The sequence below is a fragment of the Rhipicephalus sanguineus genome, chromosome 2 (assembly GCF_013339695.2).
Source record: "Rhipicephalus sanguineus isolate Rsan-2018 chromosome 2, BIME_Rsan_1.4, whole genome shotgun sequence".
NCBI lineage: Eukaryota > Metazoa > Arthropoda > Arachnida > Ixodida > Ixodidae > Rhipicephalus > Rhipicephalus sanguineus.
This window is the reverse complement of record NC_051177.1, coordinates 176,081,304-176,092,178: the sequence shown is the minus strand read 5'-3', so window position 1 is coordinate 176,092,178 and position 10,875 is coordinate 176,081,304. Positions and strand designations below refer to the sequence as shown.

Sequence of the window (10,875 nt, the reverse complement as noted above, 5' to 3'; positions counted from 1 at the left end):
TCGAAATTTGATGGCACCACCCCTTTAAGAAATACGATCCGGATCGGCTCCGATCGCGATATCAGATGCGCCCTTGTGGCAGTGGTGTCAAATGTCCCTAACAAGCACTGAGATTATCCCCAGATGCTGCTTTCAGGAATCGGGACATCCTGAGATCCTCATACGAGGATGTCCAGAGAACGTCTGAATGTGCTGAAACGTTTGTCCTGAGGATGTCCTTGTGTTGTCTTGGATGCTGCCAGGGTACAAACATGGAATCTCACTGCAACCCCCCCCCCCCCCCCGAGAGAAAACAAGCTCCGCAATGGATGTAAAAATGAAAATGAAGGGATGGCGCGCTTCTCGCAACGGCCTGCCATTTGTCGGCGGCTTTCCGGGGGTAAAGACGGGAAGTAAACAATTCTTTCAATGAAATGTCAGGTGTCCTTGGTCGCCATTATCGTCAAAAAAAAAAAAAAAACGCCAGGCCTGCGCTGAAACCGCAGCACAGTCACAGCGAAAGCTGGAAGAGCGGCGTTTCTAGAGCCCGTTAAGCTCTCTTGGGGCTTCAATACAAGTACAGTAGAAAGGTACCCACTACGCCATAAATCACAATTTTTGTGAAGTTGGGAAGCACCTACTAAGCCATTATTCGTCATTCTGCGGAGAAGCGAGGTACCAGCTACACGTCTGTAAGGCATTATGTGCACTTTGTTGACGCGACGACTGATGTCGATGAAGAATTATGGCTCAGCCCTTTGTAATGGGTTGGAATCTTTACACGGCCCACCAGTTATGTAATTTGCATTGGGTGACGCCCGGTCGCTATTTCCCTCTCCCGTCATGCTGTATAGCATACGTTGACGTGGGAGAGAGACGGGGGGGGGGGGAGGGGCGAAGAACTTTACTGAGACCCCTAGGAAATGGATCACGCGCTTATGGGCTTCCTTGGCCACCAATACAAGTGCACTTGCGAGGAACCCACTACGCTATAAATCATTGTAATTTTACTGAGACCCCGAGGAAGTGGATCATGCGCTTATGGGCTTCCTTGGAAACCAATACAAGTGCACTTGCGAGGAACCCACTACGCTATAAATCACTGTAATTTTTGAGAAGTAGAGCAGCAGGCACTGTGCCATTTTTCGTCATTCTACGGAGAGCGTTGGTACCTGCTAAACGCATGTAAGGCATTATGCGCACTTTGTTGATGCTGTGCCTGTTGACGATGACAAATCATGGCAGAGCCTTTTGTAATGGGTTGGAAGCATTGAACAACCTACTCGTTGCGCAATTCGCATTGTGTGACGCCTGGTTACAGAATTCGCGTTGTGCGACGCTTGGTGCTTATTTTACTCTTCTACCACGCATATTAGCATATTGCATATGCTAATGTGGTTCCTTCCCGACATGAAGCCTGTATAGGACCTTTTTGCAAAGCAGTTTCAAGCACCGGCATGGCTTGCACAGTATATGGCGCTCACGAATGGCTGGATTTTACTGTGACCCGGATAGAAGACCAGCAAGACAGTATTTTCAAGAAAGTATGACCCGGTTTCTTGAGGTAGAAAAAACAAAAAAATGTGTTCCTTCATGGTTGGCTAGGGTAGAGCCCCTGCTTACTATGAAGGAATTTTAAATCACAATGTTGGTTATCCAGTGGTTGACGGTATGTGTGTCTACATGTTTGTGGTGTCTTGTAACATAATTCTGTTGTCCCCGTTTGTGTGATGTACAACCGGAAATAAAGAAAAAAAAACCGGCATGGCTCAGAGGTTGAATACTGGGCTTCCACGCAGAGGGCCCAGGTTCGAACCTCGTTCCATCCTGGAATTTTTTTTCTTATTTCGTTTTTTCTTTTATTTCGAGCGATACTGGTTACGGACACCGGCGGCGGCGGCGGACAACTACGGCGCCAAAAACGGCCGGTGAAATGATCTCATAACAGCTTTCGCTGTAAAAAAACATGTGTAGCCATAACCCTGCGCATTAAGAATGACGTGAAAGGTCCGACTGAGAAAAGGTATGAGCCAAATCGGCGCCCCTCGTGTCCCGCCCCTTTGCGCACGCCATTGGTGACAGGCGCGAACCTGACATATTTTTGAAGACGGTGGAATTCCTTGGTCACCTCCATTTACATTCTGTTCCAACACGTGGCCAATCAATGACAAAAATGCTTAAAACCGTCGTCATTTTCAAGACGATCATGCCAGGGGCGTAGCCAAGGGGGGGGGGGGGTTGGGGGGGTTCAAACCCCCCCGAAATTTTTCAGTTTTGCTTGCGTACATAGGCACGCGCACATACAAACGCACGCGCGAACATACATAAAGTATGGTTGAACGCCCCCCCCCCCCCCCCCCGAAAAAAATTTCTGGCTACGCCCCTGGTTCATGCCGTAATTCCTTCTAGCTTTGACACTCTAAATCTATTAATTTTCACGGAGGGTTCGAATGGATATATGCTCGTATCTTTTAAGCACGACGCGTCGTTTCGCTGTTCGAGAAAGAAGAACTTTAATATTTGTCCAAAACCTCCAATACGGTTTTGTTGTATGGAACCAATACAGTCACTGCGATAATTAGTTTTAGAATAGGGTATGTTCAGCTTTGCGTTAGAATTTGTTGGCACTGCGCAATGTTTCGGGTACACATGTAATGCCACGAAAATAGCGTATCGTGTCCAAGCAACGTGAATGCTGTGGACCTTACTCGAAAACTGCCGCGTAGTCGTATTTAAGACGTATAAAATTCGCTCCGCGTTTCTTGGCCTGAAATTTTTCGAACCTTCACGTACAATAAAAGTTCAAAAAAGAAAAAAAAAAGTGCGTCGGCCGGGAATCGAACCCGGGCCACCCGCGTGGCAGGCGAGTATTCTACCACTGAACCACCGACGCCGATGTCCAAGGACGCCTGCCACCGGCTATTCATAGTGTGCTGATTGTGCAACGCGCTTATGCGACATGAGTTTTTTTATATGCGTGAACTTTCATTACCACAAGTCTGTGGCCGGAAAACAGTGCCTGCACTAATTAACACAAGGGATACTATGAAACGTAACCCAAGCGAAGTCCCCTTATGCTACTTCCCTCCATGCAGAGCATTTTGTATATTTACAGAAAATGTATGTCGGTACATGCAAAATGTAAACGCATGTCGGTGCAGTACGTGTACCGACATGCTCTGCACGTACAGCTCCTTTGAATAAAGTTGAACATTTTGACAGGGTTGCCTGTCTGTAGAATATTGATCTGATCTACAATACGGAGGAGGAGATCGCAGTAACAAATAAAGAAACGAACGGTGTGGATGACAGAGGTGGTCCAGAGGGTACAATTACGTCTATTGACGTTGACAAACCCACTTCGCCCGGCGATGAGATCTGGGCAACTGAGGCATCGGTACACACGCCGTGGCATAAGTATTCTGTGCCGTGGCTATTACAAAGCGAAATATTCAAAAAAAGCGCGCCATTTTGCCATACCTATCAAGTGGCGTCATCTGTGGTAAAATCGAGGAAGCGCTATACATTTGTCCATCATTCGATGATGATTCTGCGCATTCTGCGCACGTCCGTGTCTTCCGCCCCCCACTCATCCCTCCACGCGTGTGTTGTCGAAAGTAGCGGTTGTGCGATGTCTCTTTCATGTCGTGTTTGTTGTTCATCTAGCTTTTCACTGGTCGCTTACAAATCAGAAGTATGCTGTAGTTCCGGCAGCGCCGTGTTTGCGTCCGCGAAGGGGCCTTAACCTCTACCGTCGACGCTTAATCAACCTACAAAATCTCCTATCTCTTTCTTTCCTCGGTAGAGTTGTAATCAGTCTCGCCTAATCTCCGTTCCGGAACGATCTTGCACGTCGCTGTTGTCGGCGGTCCGTCGCTGGGACGGGATTTGCGCCTAGAAGTCGGTGGAGAGGTTTGCGTGCTCGGTGGTAACAGCTGATCGCCCAGCGTGAAACGAAGTTTCAATTCCAGGACTCCGTGCGAGCATCCGTCCGCGCAGCTAACAGCTGTTGCGACAGCCGTACTTCGGGTTGGTGTTCTGTGGCACCTTGACGCCTTGACATTGTTTTTCTCACTACGCCGTGCAGCGTATGAACGGTGCGACGTTCATAGTCGCCGCTCTGACAGCGGTGATACCTCCTGCGTCTGGACCATCTGGACTGCTGCATCATCGGCCTGACCGGCGCTGATTGGTGGGTGTGCCTCGATCGGTCAGGTGCGTTTGACAAGGCTCCTTACGGCGCGGCGATGTCTCTGTGGAACAGTCCCGGCGGAGGCCGCACCGCCCAGAATTACGGGAGCACGCAGCAAGGATTTGGCGGCATGGAAAGCCCGTCACGAGTGTCATCCGGTGGGTTGATCCTCTACGCTACACGATTGACTGCTGCCAACGCAGCATCTATTAGCGGACGACGAAAGACACCTGTGCCCGTGGAAATGTCATCTCTTCGCGTGAAACGAACACAGGCGTGCGAATGCACTTCATGGCGGGCGCTATGTTATCGATAACATTTGTTATCGGTGCCATTTCCCTGCGTATTCCACACTCGTTGCAGTCGTCGTCGTAGCGCATACTAGAAAACACATCAAACGCGGATTATGAGCGGTTTTATTCGAAATATTGAGACGCGGGCAGTATACACGGCGAGCCACGTCTACCCGCGGCCATAGATATTTGAGCTATCTCGTGCATTGACTGTGACCGGCACAGGACTATTCATTCGTTTTACTCTCGCTCAAGTACATTGGTAAACACAGTTATATATAGTAAAGGCAAAGACACTCTGCATTTATTTCTACAAGGACCGTAGACGTTTCATATGTATGCAATGTACAGGTAGCAACGCAGTATTTTTAGGCAGCATGCAATATGAGATGAGGAAGGGTTATTGTTCAGTTAAAATGAAAGCAAAGGCGTCTACGTTGCGTCTCTAGCAGGACAGCTTAGCTTGTTTGAATGTGTCAAGTTGTACGAGCACTGAAGTCAGTCTCGCCTACAAGTTTATTGCTCTGGTTCTCTTCTAAATTAAACAAGGAAAGAATGTCTAACGGTATTTTTGTAATGTGAGTATTGTTTACTGTGTGTGTGCTGCTTGTTTTGCAGTGTTAGGAATATTAGACTCCCAAACTTTCATCTTTGTGTCGGGCACTGTCGCCCATTTGTAGAATTGGATGTATCCCTTTATCATTTATTGCTTATTATTACAAAGAGAGCGCCGCGTTGAAACTGCAGTGCTTTATTGCGGTGCACACCGTTTTATTATCTTATCTTATCAACGGCCAGGAGAACTGCTGATTGTTCTCCAATGGTGGCCTTGTCACACAATTCTGCTGGAGAGTACCAACTCTCTCTGTGAAATATTAGAAGCTGCAACTTCGTGTATCTCCTAATTGATTCAGTGTGTTTCGGCCTGCACCTTGTAGCATTACAACTGATGCCAAGGACCCTCTGCTTTCTTTTTCCCATGCCAGACACGCCACAACGCTACCACCAGCTGTGTGACAACATCAGCTCCTCAATATTTTCCATCAACAATGACAGTGAGTAAACAAAAAAAAATCTCACTTGTTTTCCTGCTGACTGCAGGGTACAAATATTGAAGCTTCCCATAATGTTCCTTACAGAAATGCCAGCGTGAATATCATGTATAACATACACAGTTTCCAGTAGCAGCGTGCACAACATTTTCATGATGCCTTCAGCAGCTGCTTGCCCTGAGGAATGAATCGCTGCGTTCTGCTAAGTGTAAACAAGCTTCTGTACCACTAGGGTAGCCCTCGTTTTGAACTGGTAGGGCTTTCCTTTTTCTGGATATTGCCACTTCAAATACGATCTGTTTAACTTTTGTTTGATCATTTTCATACAGTGTGCACTTGACAAGCCGCCAAAGAAATTTTGTGATGACATTATGTTAACTAGCCATGCAGAGTTAATATAATAATGCCAAGTGAAAATAGCGACGTGACTTCAAAGCTCACGTGTGGTGAACACAAAGTAGGGACTTTTCTCGTCTTCCTGTTCACCTCACTCTCATTGCGTGCTGCGTGTAACTTGCTGTGGAATATTTACTTCTATTTAATGACTAATTATGGAAAGAGTACGGAATTCACGAACTGGTATTAACCGCAAATGTGGACAATCCAGTGCTCATCACGACGTGCACGATCATTCGTTGACGTAGGAATGTGTGATATCTATTTCACTTGCCGAAGCTGGCAGACTACACTCTGAGATTGCTAAACCATGAAGTACAGAGTACGGGTGGTGTTTCCTAGCTGTTGATACCAATATCAAAGCTGCTGTGGTGGTTTCAGTGCCTGGCTGCTGGCCCGAAAGTCGCAGGTTGGATCCCGGCCGCAGCAGTCACATTTCTGTGCTTGTGAAATGCTAGAGACCCATGTACTTAGATTTAAGGTGCATGTTAAAAGGGTAGTGACACAAAAATTTTGGCCTCACGTTTTCTTGCTGCAGTGTGTTGCTGGGGGCCTGTTAGTCATAACACTGCACATCGTTTGCTGCAGCATACGACAGTTAATTAATTACAGGCTCCTCATTACCGACCAGTGTCAGTTTCGGTTTTAAAAATGACACGCCTCTGGGTGCAACTATCACACCTAACGGGTGCAGTGCTCAATCACGTCAGCACACAGAACTGTGACGCACTTCCGCAGGCTGCTGGAGCAGAAGCAGGCTGCTGGAGAGAACACGGCAAAAAATGGCGGCTATGAGTCATCATAACTTGCAGCAGCGTGGTCACGTGAGGGAAGTAGGGGGGTCACTGAAGGTCACCTTTGAGGGTGTCAATTGCACGATCGCTCACGTAAACTTCAAAATTCATTTGACATACCTTCTGAGCTATATTCGCGTGATATTGTGCAGATGATGTATGCATGTTCATGGAAATCGATCCCGCAGGCTATCTCAGCCACGAAATTTTGTGTCAGTACCCCTTTAATGAACCCCAGGTGGCCAGACTTTCCAGAGTCGTCCACTACGCTATGCCTCATAATCATATCATGCTTTTGTCACGTAAAACCTCAGCAGTTATCATCATACCAATGTTACTAAGACTCATCCTTCCAACTGCTGCTCGTGTTTTTTTTTTGCAAGAGATGAGCAATGCTTTAAATTAGCTTACTTCATGCACTGAAGCCCTGGCACTTACTACACGATTCAGTGCTCTCAGTTCCTTTTGTTATCGTCCTTGCAGGTAGTAATTACGCTTGTAACACAACCACAACCTTCATATTACGTGTGTGATGCTTTACCGTCTTCGGGTAATGCGAATGTTGGTTGTTCAGACCCCACTAGTGGCATGTTGTCTCTTTATCCACTTTAATTTTCATTTATTTCGTACTACTGCATGTCAATGAAAGACAAAAACAACATCACGAACAATTTTGTCAGCCACATTAGTTTGTGAATAAAGAAACAGGCCCCTCAGTCCATTCACGCTTATTTTATTAATATCAATCATAGAATGAGACCTGCCCAAGTAAATTTGAATGATATTAATGACTCATCAAAGCATGCTCACAAATAGCACTTTAATGTTGCGGGATTGCACTGAGTTGTCAGCTGTTCTATGTCCAGTTCATATATAGTGATCATATAGTTTGTCTCCCTTTTTACAGCAAAAGCTGTTGCGAGATCATTTCAGCGGCCGTTTTTGGCGCCGTAGTTGTCCGCCGCCGCCGGTGTCCGTAACCACTATCGCTCGAAATAAGAAAAAAACGAGATAAGAAAAAATTCCAGAATGGAACGAAGTTCGAACCTGGGCCCTCTGCGTGGGAGCCCAGTATTCAACCTCTGAGCCGTGCCGGTGCTTGAAGCTGCTTTGCAAAAAGACCCTATACAGGCTTCATGTCAGGAAGAAACCACGTTAACATATGCAATATAGCGTGGCAGAAGAGTAAAATAAGCACCAAGCGTTGTACAACGCGAATTCTGTAGCCAGGCGTCACACAATGCGAATTGCGCAAGTGGGTTGTTTAATGCTTCCAACCCATTACAAAGGGCTCCGCCATAATTCTACATCGTCGGCAGGCACAGCATCAACAAAGTGCGCATAATGCCTTACATGCGTTTAGCAGGTACCACGGCTCTCTGTAGAATGACGAAAAATGGCACAGTGCCTGCTTCCCTACTTCTCAAAAATTACAATGATTTATAGCGTAGTGGGTTCCTCGCTAGTGCACTTGTATTGGTTGCCAAGGAAGCCCATAAGCGCATGATCCATTTTCTCGGGGTCTCAGTAAAGTTATTCGCCCCCCCCCCCCCCGTCTCTCTCCCACGTCAACGTATGTTATACAGCATGACGGGAGAGGGAAATAGCGACCGGGCGTCACCCAATGCAAATTACATAACTGGTGGGCCGTTTAAAGCTTCCAACCCATTACAAAGGGCTGAGCCATAATTCTTCATTGTCTTCAGTCGTCGCGTCAACAAAGTGCACATAATGCCTTACAGACGTGTAGCTGGTACCTTGCTTCCCCGCAGAATGATGAATAATGGCTTAGTAGGTGCTTCCCAACTTCACAAATATTGTGATTTATGGCGTAGTGGGTACCTTGGTAGTGTACTTGTATTAGTAGCCCCAAGAGAGCTTACAACGGGCTCTAGAAACGCCGCTATTCCAGCTTTCGCTGTGACTATGCTGCGCTTTCAGTGCAGGCCTGGCGCTTTTTTTTTTTTAATTCTTAATGACAGTCCATGGACACCACGTCTCTTTTTAGAGCTGGAGCAGATAGAAATGTACTTATGGATTACAACAGTGCTCAAGCATCCATTCTTGTAGCATTCACAGCGGTAAAAGAGACAAAATGCCCTGCAGTGACACTTTTGTTTCTTCTCGGCAGCCGCGACTCTTGAACGGGCATCGAGGCAGCTTGGTACGCAGGCAGACACCGACGCCTTCAGGGAGAAGCTGTGAGTGAATTTCTGCTTTCTGATGACACTAATTTATTTTAGTAGTTGGAAAGGAATACTGCAGTTGGGAATGTTCACATGCACAATGTCGCACATTGATCTTGTTGGCACAGCATCTTTTGGGATAGAGGTATAGCGCAGCCTACATGGGACACAAGAAACTCAAAAAACAGACACGTGCACTTGGCGCTTCACTTGTAGTGGCACTTTCAATTTTGAACCAATGCAACATTTAGCATGATGACTGAAAGTAGCAAATGGCACTCCGTGAAGTTCCATTACCCCTTACTTCTCATCCATGCAATTTAGTATTTTTCAACTGTGTGGCATGAAAATAGCATGGATTGAAAGCATACCTTGCTTTTCTCCCTCTGAAATAAAAGAGAGGTATATTAAAGGGGTGTTGACACGAATATTTTCTAGTTGTCGTTCTTTTGCATCAAATGAAAGTTCAAGCCCTCAAGAGCCTAGAAAAGGTAGTGCTAAGCGCGAGTTCGCCCTGAAAAAGTAATCACAGTATGTTTTTAAAAGCTAGTTTCGGTTCCTACTGTACCCTGACGTCACGACACGGCAGGAGCTTCTCGTGACGTGCTCGCAAAATATACAGTGACGTTTCCACGAGCGCTCCGCAACATGGCTCCGTTGGTGACGCACAAGCAGCCATTTTGGAAGTTTTGATGACGCACAAGCGGCTATCTTGGAAGTTTTGGTACCTAACGTCACCACAACTAGCCAGACTGCTGCGTGAAGTCACCAGAATTTGTACTGTAGCCTGACGTCAAGCTAGTGTCGATGTCGGTAGGTGCGCCAGGGAAAAATTGACTTTAATATCAAATTAAAATACCTTATCAGCATTTTCTGAGCTTCACACTTACTCAGAGCCGTCTCTGCATAAAGGAGATATGTATGGCACAGTAAACTCGCCTTCGAAAAAAGGTGTCAGTACCCCTTTAAAACCTAGGTCCGTGTTGCATGGCCATTTAGAAAACCTTTAAACGAATAGTGTGCAGAAACAATCGTGAGGTGGCCACTGTTACATGGGTGGTTTGGAAGGCCATCCAGAGAGTAGTCTATTTAGCCGATGGATTTGCAGGGAAGTCTATATAAACTTCAAGAGCCTTGAAGTAGCAGTTCTGGGCACCCACAGTGTATTTACACGGGTACGCCACACACAGTGGGCTTTAAGAAAAATAACAGTGAGTAACTGATATTCACTGTAAAGATTCATTTGTTTGCAGCTACAACACGCACTGCTTTATACAAGGGTCAGAAACTTCACTGTTGCCAGATTGCTAAAAGCGATCTAACAGAATTTTACACAGCCTACATGTAAGTGCATTTACATGGCATGCATGTCAAGCAACAATGGCATAATAGAATATGACACATTGCATTATAAACCCTACAGCACTTAAACAGGGTACAGAGACATTTAAGTCTAGTTTATTTTGGGGATGGATAGGCATTAACCCTTTAAGGGTCGAATTTGTTCCCAAATGCGACCCCCCAGGGTAAATTTTTTTTGCCGATTTAAGTTCTTCAGACAAATCTATTTCAGAAAAAAGCCGTAACATTTTTTAGGGTGACCATAAAGTGACAAAAAAATCATTTTTGTTGTTGCATACAGATGATTTATTCATGAGTAACAACAACATGTTGTTGAAAATGGTGCGTTGCAATAAAAATTGTTCACAGTCGTATAAAAATAAGTGTATGAAGTGTCGTCGAATGAAAACATGGAGAGAAAAAAAGTCACCTTTGGTCCAGTCAGCATCATCTCGTTGTGCACGTCATTGAGTTGTCGCTCGTTCATTGACATCCAAGTCTTAACTCGAAAGTAACTCCTGATCTGACGAGCTGACATCCAATGAAGCAGATTCTGATTCGGCGGTCGAGTGGAGATTCGGAGGAATTGCCGCTCGACTTACTTGCCAGTGCGCACAATTGTGCACAGTGCACACTGTGCAG

At 46.0% G+C, this 10,875-nt stretch overlaps 1 protein-coding gene and 1 non-coding gene across 3 annotated transcripts in view; one reads left to right on the top strand and one right to left on the bottom strand.

The window, feature by feature from the left end:
* Positions 1-2,801: 2,801 nt before the first annotated feature.
* Positions 2,802-2,872, bottom strand: Trnag-gcc (transfer RNA glycine (anticodon GCC)). The gene has a single exon. It is a non-coding gene; the product is annotated as a tRNA-Gly (tRNA).
* A 729-nt stretch (positions 2,873-3,601) lies between these two features.
* LOC119383873 (syntaxin-7) overlaps positions 3,602-10,875 on the top strand; it is a 46,324-nt gene continuing 39,050 nt past the window's right edge. Inside the window, exons 1-3 of one of the 2 annotated variants that reach the window (XM_037652153.2) lie at positions 3,602-4,329; positions 5,451-5,519; positions 8,838-8,907. In XM_037652153.2, coding sequence (XP_037508081.1) covers positions 4,227-4,329; positions 5,451-5,519; positions 8,838-8,907 — 242 coding nt within the window. In that variant the 5' untranslated portion in view covers positions 3,602-4,226. The remainder of the gene's footprint in view (positions 4,330-5,450; positions 5,520-8,837; positions 8,908-10,875) is intronic. The other variant, XM_037652151.2, reaches the window with a different exon arrangement.